Source organism: Haliotis rubra, unplaced genomic scaffold, assembly GCF_003918875.1.
Source record: "Haliotis rubra isolate DU_JTF1 unplaced genomic scaffold, ASM391887v1 Scf12, whole genome shotgun sequence".
Classification (NCBI taxonomy): Eukaryota; Metazoa; Mollusca; class Gastropoda; order Lepetellida; family Haliotidae; genus Haliotis; species Haliotis rubra.
In genome coordinates, this window is record NW_025765114.1 from 4,091,400 (window position 1) to 4,110,460 (window position 19,061).

The window sequence follows — 19,061 nt, forward strand, 5'->3', positions numbered from 1 at the left end:
TCATAATCAACCTATTTGAAAGGCTGGCTGAATTTTGACAAGATGTACATTTAAGATCCTCTTAACATTAACCTTTGTGGCTGGTAACGAATAACCTATGAAGTGGAAGTCGGTTATTTTTAAAATGAAATATCAAAATTTAACAACACACGTCACCCCTTAAATACTCAATATTTCCTAATTAACCCAGTCTTCCTGTTACTTTGGGGCATTACATGTGTAGCTCTTCCCGTAGCTAAGGGACGTTAATCTTGTAGCTTTTCCTATTTCTACGTTTGTAGCTCTTCCTGTAGCTAAGGGACGTTACTCTTGTAGCTCTTCCTATTTCTACGTTTGTAGCTCTTCCTGTAGCTAAGGTACGTTAGTCTTGTAGCTCTTCCTGTTACTTAGGGCGTTACGTCTGTAGCTCTTGCTGTAGCTAAGGGACGTTATTCTTGAATCTCTTCCTGTAGCTAAGGGATGTTACTCTTGTAGCTCTTCCTGTAGCTAAGGGATGTTACGTTTGTAGCTCTTCCTGTTGCTACGGGACTTTACTCGTGAAGCCCTGTTACTTAGGGCCTTACGTTACGAGCTCTTCTTGTAGCTAAGGTAAGTAAGTCTTGTAGCTCTTCCTGTTACTTAGGGCGTTACGTCTGTAGCTCTTCCTGTAGCTAAGGGACGTTACTCGTGAATCTCTTCCTGTAGCTAAGGGATGTTACTCTTGTAGCTCTTCCTGTAGCTAAGGGATGTTACTCTTGTAGCTCTTCCTGTAGCTAAAGGATGTTACTCTTCTCACTCATCCTATTACTAAGGAGAATTACGTTTGTAGCTCTTCCTGTTGCTAAGCTACGTTACTCTTGTAGCTCACCCTATTACTAAGGGGAATTACGTCTGTAGCTCTTCCTGTTGCTAAGCTATGTTAGTCTTGTAGCTCACCCTATTACTAAGGAGAATTTCGTTTGTAGCCCTTCCTGTTGCTAAGCTACGTTACTCTTGTAAGTCATCCTATTACTAAGGAGAATTACGTTTGTAGCCCTTCCTGTTGCTAAGCTACGTTACTCTTGTAGCTCACCCTATTACTAAGGGGAATTACGTTTGTAGTTCTTCCTGTAACTCGGGGACATCACTCTTGAAGTTCTTCCTGTTAAAGCGGGCTGCTGGCACATTTCTTCCCGTTATTAAGGGGCGTTACTCTATTATATCTCTTCCTGTTACTAAGTGCATGACGTTACTCCGTGGTAGTTCATCTTCTTACTGAAGGACGTTACTCCTTAACTGGCACAACTTCAACAACTTGGCATCTTTGAGTTTTCTGGTAAAGTAGGTATCACAGCAGTAACGTTGAGGCTCGGCAGCAGTATTTGGCTGGGAGACAATGCGTGTAAACAAGGTGATTCATGTCATATAATACATATCCGATGAAGTTCTTTCATCTGACAGTGGCTGAAAAGCCGTATCACAGACTGACATCGTTCAGTGATCACTGTGAGTCCCGTCTTGTGTATCACAACCACACAATATCCTCATCATGGGATTGCGTCCTCCGATGGTCCCCGCCATTGGATCACAACCACAGAAGATCCTCATTACGCGATCTTAATCACTGAGAAACCTCATCGTGTGATCATAATGACAAGAGACCCTCCGTGTGACCATAATGACAGGAGACCCTCCGTGTCACCATAATGACTGGAGACGTTCCGTGTGACCATAATGACTGGAGACCCTCCGTGTGACCATAATGGCAGGAGACCCTCCGTGTCACCATAATGGCAGGAGACCCTCCGTGTGATCACGACAAGAGACCCTCCGTGTGACCATAATGACAGGAGACCATCCGTGTGATCACAACGACAGGAGACCCTCGTTGTCTTCGTCGGAAACAACACTCATCAGCTGGTAGTTCTTATTTCTCTGCCTTCGTCGTCGTCTCCATGTCACGACGCCAGCAACTATCCCGACTACCACCACCACTAGTACCACAACAATACATATAGAGGCCGTGAGGTAGTGGAAGGGTGTGGGGCAGTGACACGAAGAGTGGTCTCCCCTTCCTTCACAGCTCACGTTACTGACAAAAGGGCCATGGTTGTACTGCACCAGCCACATGGAGTCGATGACGTCCCCGTTGACGGACCGAACCTGGTCCCAGTACAGGTGTGTGGAGTTGTGGACAACCAGACGACCGTAGGTGTTGTCGCCAACTTTGTCGTGTCGGTAGGCTGACCAGGGTTCTGGAAACAAGGCGATGACCGTTTTAATCAGTAAAATAGATCAATAATGTAACGGGAAGCGAATTTGACAACTTCTAGTCTGAATACGATGGTTATTTGTCAGGGGGAAAGTACTACTGTATTGCTCGAATACATCAAGAATCGCCTCAAACCTCAACAAATATACAACCATACTCATCCCATTTTAGCTATCGAAAAATATCAACCTTGAAGGCCCCTTCAATATTTCTGGATATATTATAGAATGCTTTTCTTAAATAATAAATTATAATAGCCCCGAGAGCAGTTTTTAGTCTATGTTCCTAGACTATGTAGAGTCGAAAAAAAGGACGACTATTAGCTGCTGGCGCTGCAACAAGTCGTATACTGGATGGAAGGGAGTAATGACAACCCCATTTTACGGGTGCCGAAGGAATTGACATAAACAGTCATTACTCTTGTCACAAGTGTGCCTGCGGTACTGTTGACAACAACTGGTATGTAAGTGAGAGGATGAGGTGAGTAGTGTTCATATATTTCTGTAGTTACTTGTTGATTCTCAAATTAAGAGAACTCGGTGTGAAACTAACAAACAACAAGGAAATGTGATATGGTTAAAACCTAATTCTAAAATTACCTTCATTTACAAAAAGATGAAATAACTAATAAGGAATAACAATGGCAGTACATAGTTTCGTAAATATCGTACTTTTATCGGTGTATGATAAAACGTGGAGAAATTGGCTAATCTTCAACACATAAAACATTAAGGACAAAGAGCATTGTTTATTTTTCCAAACCGCTGTAGTATTTCCACTTGCACTTACGTGCCCTAATTTAAACCGAGGACCCGGAATAACCTCGAAATGGAATATTATCACACCATTCTGTCCCCAGATCTCTAAACTTGAAGGAAAGTGCCTCAGCACACATGGTAATGCGTGAGTGAGTGAGTGAGTATGGTTTTACGCCTCTTTTAGCAATATTCCAGCAATATCACGGCGGGGGACACCAGAAATGGGCTTCACACATTGTGCCCATGTGGGGAATCGAACCCGGGTGTTCGGCGTGACGAACGAACGCACATGGTAATGGCAGATGAGATCTGTCGGGTTAGCAATACTACACAACTCACTGAAACTGCCCGACATGCCGTCTCTCCCTTCTTTGTTTCCGGCCGCCCCCGAGATGACGTGGACAGAGTTGGTGAGGTTGTTGTAGTCCGTTCTGACAAGGTTGCCCTTGTAAAGAGGGAAGAGACGCTCGTAGGAGTGCTCGTGTGCTTCAATCACCAGGTCGACACCCTGGACGTGGAACAAATCCTCCAAGCTGGAAGAGAAGGAGGCGTTGGAAAACAGCATTTCCATGCAAGGTGTAAGTAAAGATGCAAATTGCAATATTTTATTTTTCAATAAATATGACAGTTCATGATGGACTCTCAAAATTGATATAGAGGTATTTAAAAAGAATTTTATTGTCAACACTTCACTAATATGTTGACCAAATCTACTGACCAAAGAAGTTGGTTGATACAGGGTTTTGCCTTGGCTTACAAAAGAGGGTTTCCACGGGACCCACATCCATAAAAGAGAGCCCTGTAAAGTACTGGAATGGTGTAGGTGTACGTTCAGATAAATACTGAATTGGATTGAATCAGTGGTCATGTAGACAGTGATCTTAACTGATGAGGTGAGGTGAAATTTGGTTTTACGTCGTGCTTGAGAATATTTCGCTCATATGACGACATGCGTGCGTGTGTATGTGTATGTGCGGCTGCTTGTACTAGCCCAGACTGAAGCTGGTTTTATAGTGCTAGCCCACTGAGATACCATGCCGCAGTGAAGCATGAATATCCCACTCAGACACATTACACTGACTCCGACCCGACCAGTCCTTGATGTACCCAATAATGCCGAGCGCCAGACAGGGACCAACAAGTACCATATTTTATCGTATTTTGGTATGACGCGGCCGGGGATCGAACCCGCGACCTTCCGCTCTCCGACCACTACACCACGGAGGTGGTCTTGACTGATGAGTGAAATAACAGACCCATATGACTTCTCTTCATGCACTGTACTTAGGTAAGCTCGTGGTTTATTCTTGTGCGTCGCGTAAAACCCTGTTTTGATATGTACGTATATGTATTCCCGTGTTCCAAATCTACGGACTTAAAAATTGAAATTGATAAACGCCACACTGTACGGCACTAGTGCTTTTCAAATATTATCTATACTGAGTAATGATGTTGCACGGATGCTATAAATCCGGACGCAGCAAGATTTGTCTATACCCCAGGCCTGGTAAAATCATACTCCGATGAAAGTTACGTATCCTGACGCAAAAATACAAGCAACGGCTTTGGATTTATATCTCCGCGCGCAGGAGTACACCGTCGCTGGGAGCGTGGCACTGGCCAGTGGAACAAACAACTGGCGATAGAACACAAGTTATTAGAGTGGAATAGCCGTCAGTTAACTGTGTAGCTAAACGTAAATAAAGAATTGAATTGATACCTTAGTCTGTCTCACACTCCCTGTACAGCATTGTCTTCCCTCCCTCCCAGCCCGTTCTGCGATGCTAATCCCATAAATAAAGCAAAACTAGATTTCCTTAAGTTCACGTTCTGAATCTCCCTGGGGCTCTGTTTCAGTCTAAATGGAATTATTTGTTTCGATCAAAAGTATACATATTCAGAGATTAATCGGTAGTCTACCTTATACCTATGAAAGGTCCTCATGAAACCGAACACGAGATCAATGGCCATAGAAAGTCCATGGCTGATAAATGTTTGATGCGGGACGATCGTATTGTTAAGATACTGGTTAACTTGTGTATCTGAGCAGTGACCCACAAAGGTATTCTGATCTCAGTCACGCTATCCGGTCTTTATGGACGACGGAACCCATGGAATAGATAAATTACCCTTTATTCTTTCCCTCTACATGCTATTCAGAAATGAGGTGTAAACTCAAAGAAAATGCAATTGTAACATGTCCCCATTAATCATATATTGATTTATTCAAATATTGATTTTGTTTTTCTTGAAATCTTTTAAGTGCATTACGTAATTCAAGAGTTATATAAATATTTTTTCATGCAGGGGTGGTGGGGTAGCCCAGTGGTTAAAGCGTTAGCTGGTCACGCCGAAGACCCGGGTTCGATTCCCCACATGGGTACAATGTGTTAAGCTCATTTCTGGTGTCCACCGCCGTGATACTGCTGGAATATTGCAAAAAGCGGCATAAAACCATAGTGACTGACTGACTCACACGCATATGATTGTTTGGGACACTTCTCCATTGCTGCTTTGAAAGTGAAGAAAATATGAGCAGTTATACCACACATATATGATGAAGCCGTACCTTCTTCGCACCCAGCCACTGAAAATTCTTCCTGTGCAGTCATCAATGTCGCTGTTGGAGCAGTACATTGGCCGATGACCCATAGCAACAATCCAGGGCTGGGACTGTCGGTTTTGATTGGCGTGAAGAAGATCCTTCAGTAACCAATCATATTGTTCACATACGTAATTCTGGTCATGCGTGAAATATACCTCCGTGGAATAACTGAAACGAAAGCAAAAATGTAAAGACTAAATCATTAAACTCCGAACTGTCGGTTACTGGTTGTGTAATTAAACTGACGGTATTAATGTTTTTTCAATTAGTTGTTTTCGTCAAATGATACTCAGTGTGTCTCGAAGTGCGCTCCCAAATGCAACGACAGGTGTAGTCAATATCCCTTTGATGTCCCATTAACAGCTCGTGATTGCTTCTCACGCCGAAGGCCCGGGTTCGATTCCCCACATGGGCACAATGTGTTAAGCCCATTTCTGGTGTCACCCGCCGTGATATTGCTGGAATATTGCTAAAAGCGGCGTAAAACTAAACTCAGTCAGTCAGTCGTGATTGCTTCTCCATATACAAAGGACAGTTGATATCCTTTCAATGATTCATGCGGCATTAACAACAAATAAATGAAGCATTAAGCCTCAAAGAAAGCCATCGGGCGAAAGGCTGGAAGCTCTGAAGTAACATGGGACCAAAATGGTACACAATGGAATTCCGTTTCTGCATACAACCACCAGTTCCTGCGTAGTAATGCAAACCCAAAAATAACACTATTGAAAGCCTCGTTCTGGGACCCGCTTTAACTGAGTGCTTGATGACAACCTATGCCATAGCACCGATATGTCAGCTAACACACAAAGCTTTCACAACGTTGCGGGAAGGTTGAAGGTTGTGTCATGGTAACGTCTTGACACAACGTTAGTAAACGTTAGTTTATAACGTTATTTCACAACATTACATGTATGCGTTGTCAAAACGTTGTGCATCGACTATTACACACTAACTTGGTGTCACGATAGAGTTTTCTGTAAAACATTTCACTTTGAGGTTCTTTCTTCACTATTCAGGTACAGCTTCAGAAAACACACGGCCAAAACTACATGCAAATTGACGTATAAACATGGAAGTGAATTTCTGCTTTGTTTTTTATGTACTGATCACTGCAGGGAAACTATTCAACTATTAACGTTAGATAGAACGTTAAAACAACGTAGATTACGTTAGCATCAAATAACTTAACCATGTGGCGACGTAAAAATGACGTATCACAACGTCAGGCCACAACGTTGTGACAACGTAAAAGGGAGTCCACAGAATAACGTTGTCACAACGAAACTTAACGTTGTGACAACGTGAAACTGTAAACTGGGATATGTATATAACGACCGCTTGTGTCGCTGTAAGGAGTTACCTGATGAAATGTACTGGGCCCACGTTGTAGCTGTACCACATGGAGTTGAGGGGGATAGGCCAGGCTGTTCCCGGGGTGCTGAACCTAGTCCGGTAGTGGAGGAACTCCTCGGCTCCTGCGATCTCTGTTGATTGAAGTCACATGTTTGTTTGGTGTAAAGTTAATAAGTCCCCTTTATTTATTTACACGATCTCGCCGTAAATAGCTGGATAATTGCTTGTTGTGGCATAATGCAATATTCATTCATTCTATTTACAAGCTCAGCTCAGTTTAGACATGTGATTTGTCTACACCATTAGATACATATAAACGTATATAAACAAAGAAGAGTGCCGTAACGCACTGACTTCCTGGAGTGAAAATTGCTGCTACGCTCCATATATAAGCAATGGATTTACTGCCAAATAGTAAAGTAAACTTGTGGATCACAAAAACATGGATATCAAACTTGAAATAAATACTGAGTGTAAATATAAATCAATATCAACAATTACAAATGTTGCCAAATATATCATCATCATCATCATCATCACAACCACGTTGATCGCCATTGTCACTCACCATGGTTGCCTGGTGATGTCATGTAGGGAATGTTGGCTGCAATGTTTTCGACGGCCCTCATAAACTGGTCTCCCACCTGAAACGACGTTCAAGTGTTTATCTCACGCATTTAGGTGATAATATTCATATAGCGGTAAATATTAAGTGAGTAAGAGTCGTTTTAGTCCTTTTTAGCAATATCACATCAATATCACGTCGGGGTACACACGTTGTACTCGTGTGGGGATTCGAACCCGGGGCTTCGGTGTGCCGCTTTAACCATTAGGATACCCAACCGCCTCAACTAAATATTGAAGACAGTCATGAATATGTGAACGTTATTTCATACTCGTTGAGCAAAGAAAATGTATATGTTTATCAACAATGGCATAGTTCAACGTGCCAACAAAATGCCAAAATATTCAGTTACCGTACGGCCCTTTACAGTAACATCTCTAACATCAAATACGGTATCGTGTAAACTTTTTTCGGACAACTAATCAGCGTCGAGACTCGCTCGCCATGGTGGAAAGTTGACGTCATAATGAGCGGTTACTGTTTGTCGCGGGTCATTTGACTCGTGACATTTTGTGGTCAGAACTTCCTGCAGATCGGTATCACAACGGCGTAAAAAAATTAATATCTGATCACAGTGAGTTGGCGCATGGTCGGCCGAATATTACATTGCGCACGGCGTCAAGAAAGTCATATCAGGTCATTGTCGGAGTGCGTGCCTTGACTGAACGTCATGCCAGGTCATTGTCGGAGTGCTTGCCTTGACTGAACGTCATGTCAGGTCATTGTCGGAGAGTGTGCCTTGACTGAACGTCATATCATGTCAATGTCGGAGAGGGTGCCTTGATTGAACGTCATATCAGATCATTGTCGGAGTGCGGCCTTGACTGAACGTCATATCATGTCATTGTCGGAGAGTGTGCCTTGACTGAACGTCACATGAGGTCCATGTCGGAGTGCTTGCCTTGCCTGAACGTCATGTCAGGTCATTGCCGGAGTGCGTGCCTTGACTGAACGTCATGCCAGGTCATTGTCGGAGTGCGTGCCTTGACTGAACGTCACATCAGGTCCATGTCGGAGTGCTTGCCTTGACTGAACGTCATATCAGGTCATTGTCGGAGAGTGTGCCTTGACTGAACGTCATGGCAGGTCATTGTCGGAGAGTGTGCCTTGACTGAACGTCATATCAGGTCATTGTCGGAGAGTGTGCCTTGACTGAACGTCATGGCAGGTCATGTTGAGTCATGACAGTACAACGTATCGGTTCATCGTGGGTGGATGGGTCATGACAGTACAACGTATCGGTTCATCGTGGGTGGATGGGTCATGACAGTACAACGTATCGGTTCATCGTAGGTGGATGGGTCATGACAGGACGACGTACCAGTTCGTTGTCGGAGAATTCATGTCACAACTGAACCATAAGTGACCTACCAGTCCTCCATTAGAATGCATGTCGTAGGCGAAGTCGCCAATATGCCAGATTGAGTCGTAGTCCCCGCTGTCCACCTCTTGTTGAATTCTAGAAAACGTGTCCTTGCCCTCAACGCCAAGGTCGCCGTACACCAGAAACGCCGCTCTCCGTGTCTATGACATTCAAAAATGAAACCATATTTGGATATGGTGATGAAATATATACATGTGCATGTATTTCCGGAAAATGCTTTAACCAAAGCAGACTCAATATAACTCTTTCTGGGGCCCGTTTCACAAAGCGATCGTAGCGCTACGACTGCCGTAAGTCTATGTTGAAGTATGGAAGTTAGCGCTACTATCGCTTTCTGAAAGGGGCCCAGAACTTGACGTCAACCGAGCTAACATAATGCATTCAACTGTTTATATTTAAATACGAAAGTAATTTTGGAAGTGTGAAAATACTATCAGAAAATATGAACACTTAGATCAGTGCTTTGCTACTAGAAGCCACCATTCGAATTTCAATGGTTTGGACAAAATCGATATTTACGCATGGGTTACTTGTTCAAGCGTTTTTGTACAGGAAAATAAAGAAATCACACAAAATTATAACACTCACAGTCGTCACATCCATCGTCGTGAAGCTGAAGATACGAGATGACGTCGTCGTCGCGCCGTATACACTGGTCACCTTGTAGAAATATTTCGTCTTGGCTTTCAATTTCTGGATAAACAGATCAATATTACAGGGTCAGGTTTAGTCTGTCTCACAGTCCCTGAACCACATTATTTTCCCTAATGCCTAGCCCTCTCTGCAGTGCTAAAGTCCTAAATAAAGCAAGTCTAGATTTCCTCAGGTTCCACTTCTAATTGGTAATGACCCCAGCACGTGTAGCCCCAATGCAGATGTTCTTAGTCTCTGAATCTCTGGTCTCCCTTGGGCTCCTTTTCAATTTACATGGGCTTGTTTGTTACTATCAAAATTATATATATTCAGAGACTAAGCATTAGTCTAGGTCAGTTTAAAAACGAGTATTCAAGAAAGGAAAACAGCGTCCATTCTGACGAATATCCAACACCATACGCCCCCACAGTTTCGTCCTGAGAAGGGGCGGCGGGGTAGCTCAGTGGTTAAAAAGTTCGCTCGTCACGCCGAAGGCCCGGGTACGATTCCCACCCATCATGGGTACAATGTGTGAAGCCCATCTCAGGTGTTCCCCACCTTGATATTGCTGGAATATTGCTAAAAGCGGTGAAAAACCCAACTCAGTCGCTCGCTCACTCACTCACTCACTCACTCACTCATCTCATTCATTCATTAATATTTAGAATATCACTTGACGAGGTTACAAAGGACGTGATATCGTGGTGAGGAGGGCATTTTCAACCTTTCACAAAGTCATACCTTTAACTGTGCTCTGTGCATAAACTGTCGGGCGTTCCAGCTCTCAAATGTTAGACGGGTCCTAGTGCCGTTCGCCTGTCCCTTCAGTTGAACCTGATCCTCGCCGTATTGGACAACGCCCTTGACGTCCTCCAACGTTGACCACAACACCACCATCTGGTAGGGGGGTGTCGCCATAGCTGATGTGCACTTGTTCTGGCGGTTCCAGACACGACACTGTAAGGAGTTCAATGATATTACTGATCCATGTGTGGAAAGATCTTCTTAACCTATATTTTTTTATCAATTGTGTGGATTTTTTTGTTGTTGTATTTTTTATGTGTTTGTGCGTGATAGCGAGCGAGCGAGCGTGTGTGTTTATTTTAATTCTAATGGAGATGGGGTGCGAAAGGGTATATGCCTTTTATCATATTGAATTAAAGAAATTATATCCTTGGGAAACAAGGATATCTTGAAATATACACTTTTGTGGGCCTCTCAGGATGGCATCATACAAACACTGTAATAATGTATCATTGTATCATTGTATCATTATAGTTTATTATATTTAAAAGGGAGACCAGTATCGAGTATATTAACAGTCCTGGCAAATATAATTCAAGACATTAAAATCCAACTTATTTCGTCTGATTACCCGAAAGAAACAATTGAGCGTTGCTCAAAGACTCGCAGACCTAACCAACTCGTGACTTATACTTCACCGTGATATTCCCTTCAGTACATTTTCCACCATTAAGGACTTTTGAAACGCCTTGTAATAGAGCATGATAACGCAAGCCTCGTTTTGGGGATTCAACAGCGCTTAGAATGAGAGTTTGATTGCTGTCTTTACTGGGTGAGACGGATAGCAACTTCAGTCCCGAAACTAACACAATGTCGGCATTGTGTGCATTAATCACACTGTCCAGGCAAAACATGAAGTCATCACAAAATCACGACTGTATCTAAACAAGGTTATTTTACTTTTCTCTTTCTTTTTTCTTGTTTTTTTTTCTTTTATATGTTCTTTTGTTTTTGTAATAAACTTAGTATTTTAGTCTTACCTGTGTATGAACTAGTCTTACTGCGTTGATATAATACATGGATATTGGTAAAAGTGGGGAAAGACCTAACTCACTCATTCAGTATTAATACGCACTTTGGATATCATAAACGAATTTCGGCAATCATCCGAAGTTCGTTGTAAACATGTTTTACGGTAACAGCATATCTTTGGTTTTGTTATTTTGTCCTGAAAAATGCACACACACAAATCCTCACCCCAGCACCGTCCAAGTTATGAACACCATTTCATATGAATCTGATAAAGATCTTTTTAGTTTCGTTATTGGTATTTCTTTTACACGTCATATTTGCAAATACCTATTACATTACTTTATAAGCTGATATCAAGTTGCTTTGAATGATTTGGATCAGTTTGTTCAAGTACACGGAACAACATGTTAAAATTATACTCTTAAAAAAAGTAACGGAATCTGAACTTCAATCTGGCTAGGAAGTGTAAGCGTTAAGAAACTTTTCAAAGACAGACATCTTATGAACGCACCACCATTGCTCTTTATCGCCACCCCTAAACACAACGTATGATTTTGACGCAGGTCGTTAAATCACTGTAGACCATTAATTTGGACAATCATCTTGTATTACAGAGTTGTTACTGTTTGTTTGTTGGAAGTGCAAGTGGTAAAGCACTCTCAAAACATTCATTATTGTCATATCAACATTGTCTGACTCAGATATATATCCCATTTTTTTTCAAAAATAAAGTTCCCAACTTTTTTAAGAGTACATATAACGTACTTAAAGGTACTTGTATATATAGCGTACTTAGGTAAAGGGGTCTCTGTGTGAGAAATTCACCTATTAATAATATAAACATCGACGAGTTAGCTAAACGACTTATAAGTAGGTCCTCTAGCAATATGCAGCGGTTGCTATGGACGCGTCTGCGCCAATGTTCACGCTTCTGCATGGTTACCAAGGTGAGTCATGCATTAGACAGTATTCCCCTCGCCGCCTTTATATACGAACAATAGGGTAGTCAGCATCTATAGAGGACTGTGTTTACCAGTTAGTGCTGAGAGACAGATTTACTAAATGAGTTAGTATTTGCACCAAAACCTGTCAATAAAAGGTGTTTTTGATCCATACAATTTCCCCCATAGTGTTGGTATTGACGAATGCTGTGGTGGGGGGTTGTGTTTTGTGTGATTGTTTGTATTGGTAGGGGTAATGAAATTATTATTGTATTATTATGTTGGAGTCAAGGGTTGGCGGTAGCCTTGAACGTCAGAACACGCGGATATTAAGTCCGTTATTGTCCACGTCAGCGTTCCTAACCTTGAACCTGTGCCAAGTCTGTATGTCATAGAAATGCAGTCACGATCATCTCAGAGTTAAGGTTGTGACCGTCGAACTAGTCCTGGAAAGGATTATAAGTACACAGAGAACTCTTAATGCAACTGTAGACTTGCTCCAAGGCTGTACTGAATGATTGGTTGGTTGTTTTACACCGCACTCAGTAATATTCCAGCTATATGGCGACGGTCTGTAAATAATTGAGTCTGGACCAGATAATCCAGTGATCAACAGCATGAGCATCGATCCTCGCAATTGGGATACGATGACATGTGTCAACCAAGTCAGCGAGCCTGACCACCCGATCCCGTTAGTCGCCTCTTACGACAAGCATGGGTTACTGAAGATCAATTCTAACCCATATCTTCACTGGTCGAACAATATGTGAAGAATACACAGCTACAGTCGTCACTTGGTTTAGTTTTTACAGAGGGAAAAGAATAATAATCTATACGTCGTTATAAATATAATATTAAGACATTAATGAATATAGTGTTAACATGGCGGATGGGCGCTTCCAGTGCAAATGATTTTCCCGTATTCTTCCTGGTTCTACCTGACTGATATTCTTAATGCCAGAGGTCAAATGTACTACACGTCCCACCCACTCAGCGACCACTGGGGCTGAGACGTGACGTGGAGACGGAGTCAAGCGCCGGGTAACGCACCCATCAATTATGCGTAAGTAATCAGGGTGACGGAAGTCCATTAATCGATTAAGGCGGAATATATTGAATGGAATAGCAGAGTCAAAATTGATAATGCTTTCACGTTAGTTTCTAGCCAACATGCACACAGTGGTAACGGTATGAAATACCAAAGCATTATCAGAATTGTCAAAAGATGTATGTAAAAGGTGGAAACATGGTGATACGATTTTGCATTTGAATAATCGATCTTGTAGATCGGGTGTATCGCGTGCATATTGATGTTGTGTAGTGGTTTCCATACAACTCATATTCAATGACGGATTATCCAGGATCGGATCTCTAGTTGTTAGGATGCTGTTAAGACTGCCGCCGACGGGAATAGATGTGATAGAACAATCAACCAAACAAAAAAACCGTTATTTCAAAAAGAATATATTTATGCTACAGACGAATTCTATTCTTCTGCAGCAAAACATATTTTGTGACAAGATTATTTCTTTTAATATTTAGTCTCATACATACAATTTTAAAATATCTAGTTCTGCGAATGTATCTGAAAAATATATAGCCTCTATACAGAAAGCAGTCGTGTGGTAAATCGTATGCTGAAATATTAAACAGAAGAGAAATGTTGATAACGAAGTGAAATGCAATAAAAATAAACGTATTCCACCCCATGTCCAGTTGTTGCTGAGGAAGACGTGCGGTTCACAGTTTGACCTGGTTACCAAGGTGAGTGATGCATTAGACTGTATGGCTATCATCATGCATATTAATGATACAGAAAGGCTTCATATAAGTATATGTAAACTGGTTAGAAATCATGCACAGTGTTGCTAAATGAGTTGCCCTACACACAGAAATGCTTCAACATAACAATTTGCAATGGCAAACACGTAGAAAGCCCCTAGTTTAGCCGAGACCTGCATTTGCAGGACCAGCCTGCGCGAAACACAGATTCAGTAACTTTTGTATACGAGGCCAAACGTTTTACCCTCAATACAAAGCATTGTATTAGTTATTTCTTGTACCCTTTTAACCTTTGGTGTGAAAAAGAATTTTTATTCCAGTATTCCGCATGGATTGGGTTTCGAATTAAACGCCTACAACGATCCGGGTTAGAACTGGTCTTCAGTAGCCCATGCTTCCCTAAGAGCCGACTAACGGGATCGGGTGGTCAGGCTCATGTCACATGTCATCGTTTCCCACCCAGTTGCGTAGATCGATGCCCATGATGTCGATCACTGGATTGTCTAGTCCAGACTGGATTATTTACCGACCTCCGCTATATAGCTGGAAAATTGCTGCGTGCGGCGTAAAATTAAACTCACTCACTCGAATCCCCAGAACATCTTCACCAATGCCCGTTACTAATCAAGCGCTCAATTGGGGTAACAGCGAATCGGGGGTTACAGAGTGCAATTGCTGAAGCTGTCAGTATATAATGGAGGGTAGTTCAGTGACATTCGGAAAAAACTGTATTTACCAAGTTCGATGTGACCTAAATACGATACAAATGAAATGTGCATGTCTGAGGGAGTATTCAGGGTTGTGTTTTAATTATCATATATTCCAATAAACATTTCTATGCTATATGTGTTGATTTATTCGTCACTTTTCATTTAAGCATTGAAAGAAGCGGAACGAAAATAGTGTTTTAACTTGATATCAGAACATATTATATATTAATAATATTTAATAAGAAATTGAAGCATACGTTTGCAACATGCCTTCTATAAACACACATGAAAACATATCTACATCCATGTAACCATATCATTTTTACAAAGATTAATAAATTGATTACAAAAAAAAATTGCAATCATATTTTGTATAGTTTTGTAACTGGTACAAATATATTCTGTTTTACCATCGTCAAAGGAGATTTGAGAAAAAAATAAAATTAAAAATGGTAATTATATTATAATTTGTCTGTAACAGTTTTGCCCGGGACATTTGATTAGACTAACACATTCCGATATGAATAGAAACAGGTAAGTCCAATCAATCACCTGTGGGGTGACTGATTGATGTGAAATGGGCCAGATTGCGGGTGTGACCTGGGCACGGTCCTGCTGAATGGCACACTAATGAAGGTCACGCAATATGAAAGTAATTAGGGTCTCTTCAATAGTTAACAGTCTGCGGGTGCGATGATCGAAAGTCGGTGCGTTATCGACCGGTATCGACTAACAGGAAGAAAAACCATGCTAATTAGTGGCGTAATGACATGCCTCAGTTGACAAGGAAGGGAAGGGGGTTGGGGGTGTATCTGTTCTTTTGGGAAAATTGTCAGTTTACCTATTCAGCACAATATCACTAGACCCCACAGAATAATTATAAAGATTAAATTAATTCTCTTCATTATGAATATAATCAAGGACAATCTTATTCGTCATTGTGATGAGTGAATTGGGTTTTGCGCCGCTTTTAGCAATATCCCAGCAATATCACGGCGGGGGACACCAGAAATAGGCTTCACACATTGTACCCATGTGGAGAATCCAACCCGGTCCTTCGGCGTGACGAGCGAACGATTTAACCACTAGGCTACCCCACCGCCAGCTATTATGATAGGGGCGCCATAGATTGTTCAAGTTGAAAATGGGGGGTGTATAGGTTCTTTCATTTGAGAATAGGGCGCGTGTTTGTTACGTTTGGGTTGCTTAAGTTGACAATGGGCGTATATGCTTGAGGTTGGGATATGTATTATTTGATAAAGGTGAGGATGGGGTGGGTATTGAGTGATAAAGGTGAGGATGGGGTGGGTATTGAGTGATAAAGGTGAGGATGGGGTGGGTATTGAGTGATAAAGGTGAGGATGGGGTGGGTATTGTTTGATAAAGGTGAGGATGGGGTGGGTATTGAGTGATAAAGGTGAGGATGGGGTGGGTATTGAGTGATAAAGGTGAGGATGGGGTGGGTATTGGGTGATAAAGGTGAGGATGGGGTGGGTATTGAGTGATAAAGGTGAGGATGGGGTGGGTATTGGATGATAAAGGTGAGGATGGGGTGGGTATTGAGTGATAAAGGTGAGGATGGGGTGGGTATTGGGTGATAAAGGTGAGGATGGGGTGGGTATTGGGTGATAAAGGTGAGGATGGGGTGGGTATTGGGTGATAAAGGTGAGGATGGGGTGGGTATTGGGTGATAAAGGTGAGGATGGGGTGGGTATTGGGTGATAAAGGTGAGGATGGGGTGGGTATTGGGTGATAAAGGTGAGGATGGGGTGGGTATTGGGTGATAAAGTTGAGGATGGGGTGGGTATTGGATGATAAAGGTGAGGATCGGGTGGGTATTGGGTGAGAAAGGTGAGAAGTTTCAAAGGGTCGCAATGGAAATCAAATGACGGCATTATTAAATAAATTCTGTACGAAAGCTTAATGCTACAATTATAGTTTTTTAATGACGGTCATATATTACAGGGATGCTAATGGTATCATCACCGTCATCAATATTGTTCTGGGTACTGTGGAGACCACAACGGTGGACTGACAGTATGACAGGGATACGCTTGACTGAATGCATCAAGGGAAATTGGCAGTTGACTCTGTAACCGGCAACAAGGGCCATCTGAGTTCACATGACATGTCCATATATGCATTCAGTCATTTTCGTTGTTCAAACACCTGACCGTGTACTTCAAAGTGACATTTATAGGTTTAAGATATCTGCACGTATTAGCGTGCTCTCGGAGTTCAGAGCACAGCTTAGAGTTTCCAACGTGCTGTAAATAGCTCACAACAGATACATACGTTTCCGCCATGAATTACATAATCCCTGTGGCGTTGTCCGTTGTGTGACTAGTATAGGACTATGGGAATTACGCTTTATTCATGCGGAAACGACACCTGCCCCACCATGTCCGTAACACTGTCGATATGTAAAACAATGGAACATCGTTGTGAAATATATATAGGTAGCAATCCGATGAACAATACTTTCGGTTTTATGCTATGTTCGTGGCAGGCTTTGTCAAATGTTTTATTAACGAGTCCTAATGTATATATAGTTTTACATACTAGAGAAAACACTTTACACTTGTATGTGGACCAAAGACCTTGGAACGGATCAATGTTCTTTGATTCTGAGGATCAATACTTGGTGCATGCCTCTCTGCGCGTACTTTACAGACGAGCGAGTCCAGTTCGTTATGCTCTGATAAATGTCCATTTGTTATTCTCATTTTTAGATAACAATAACGAACAATAACTCATCTTCCTATTTTCAGTGATACACTCAGTGTATGTGCAATATAATTATCGACAATATATTTACTTTTACGCCCAATAGAATCTGAATGAAGTAACTAACTGGGTACTGACTGAATATTCACTGATATTAATATTATTAATTTGTCTGTGAGTGAGGATTTTTTCCTAAGAGCGTCATCATTATACAATGCATTAGACACGAATTACAAAGTGAATATATTCATGCTTCCGCCTCACCTGTGGCCAAAACAAGGATAGCGCCCAATGTGTACATCTTCAGCGGATTCACGCCAGTAGTCCAGTATACGTCCAGCACAGTTGACAAGCAATATGTACACTACGCCAGTACGCGATTGCAAATGGTCATTTCAATTCATCTCAACCTTCCGTGTCCAGACGTGCATCTTATCCTAATATCCGCTCCTGGAAAACACTCCCGAGTTACGGTCCTAAACAATGTCTATTCACTAGTCACACGTGGGGCTGGCAGTCTTCTCTTTTTTCTCTCACTTCCGATTGGTCACACAGTGACTTCGACGCAAGCTATTGGTCAAAATCAATCGTCCTACCACGCATGAGCGACCGCGTGCCTTAGCAACAACACGTGTAAGCAAAGGTCTACCACTGACTGGCATAATGCACCATATGTACATTAATGATATCCCAGGGGTCGTGCAGTGAGCTTGTGTGTAACGCCCCACAGGGATGGGCCTAAATCGTGCTGTTATAACTTGCAGTGCGGTGGGTAAACTTATATTTATAGTTATCTCGTCAGTTTTCCCTCATTCCTTTAAAAAAAAATAATTCGTAAGCTGCATAACAACCTTACCACAATATCAGTTGTGAGATATGGAAAGGTTTGAAAAACACCATATTATGTCGTCCACACAACTTTCAGATCTCTTTGACTGATGTCCTCATTAGTCAAATTTTAAAGGTATTGAATGTGGCCCATTATAGGAATTAGTTCAGCATCTACGGTTACAAATATATTCCAATATTTTCCTGTCTAAATATATCCCATGATATAGGCCTACTGTATTCTCCTGGTGGTGTATTTGGTATTTCACTTGATCAAAACAACAACATGTCAGAGAAATGGATTGAAATGAGATGCTTCTTTGAACTTGATGTTTAAATGTCCTGAGACTATTGGCTATTCGCCTTCTGTATATAACATTGTACAACGACTATACCTCCTAATAGTCGAGGCCAAACTGACGCATTCTACAGATGTGCTTACTTAAGCCGTGTGGTTTGGTTTTGTTTTGTTGTTGTTTTACGCCGCACTCAGCAATATTCCAGCTATATGGCAGCGGTCTGTAAATAATCGAGTCTGGACCAGACAATCCAGTGATCAACAGCATGAGCATCGATCTGCACAATTGGGATACAGACAGATAGACAGCTATTTTATTTCAGTAACGAAGGCCATTGGCCCATAATACAACATAGTAAAAATATAGATAATACAGTCATGCTGGATGTAGGATATCGATTGAAATAC

At 41.8% G+C, this 19,061-nt stretch overlaps 1 protein-coding gene across 1 annotated transcript; it reads right to left on the bottom strand.

Moving 5' to 3' along the window:
- Positions 1 to 1,824: 1,824 nt before the first annotated feature.
- Positions 1,825 to 18,038, bottom strand: LOC124262043 (acid phosphatase type 7-like). Its single transcript, XM_046696469.1, has 9 exons — positions 17,792 to 18,038; positions 10,333 to 10,548; positions 9,547 to 9,651; positions 8,946 to 9,098; positions 7,518 to 7,593; positions 6,957 to 7,080; positions 5,558 to 5,761; positions 3,328 to 3,521; positions 1,825 to 2,213 (listed from the first exon to the last, which is right to left on the bottom strand). Exons 2-9 carry the CDS (start codon positions 10,507 to 10,509, stop codon positions 1,825 to 1,827), a joined length of 1,422 nt encoding a protein of 473 aa, XP_046552425.1. The 5' UTR covers positions 10,510 to 10,548; positions 17,792 to 18,038.
- Positions 18,039 to 19,061: the final 1,023 nt, after the last annotated feature.

Coding starts and splice junctions, on each gene's coding strand:
- LOC124262043 (XM_046696469.1), bottom strand. CDS start 10,509: ATGGCGACACCCCCCTACCAGATGGTGGTGTTGTGGTCAACGTTGGAG. Junction 9,652..10,332: donor TGCACAGAGCACAGTTAAAG/GTATGACTTTGT, acceptor CTGTTTATCCAG/AAATTGAAAGCCAAGACGAA. Junction 5,762..6,956: donor GGCCCAGTACATTTCATCAG/GTAACTCCTTAC, acceptor CTTTCGTTTCAG/TTATTCCACGGAGGTATATT.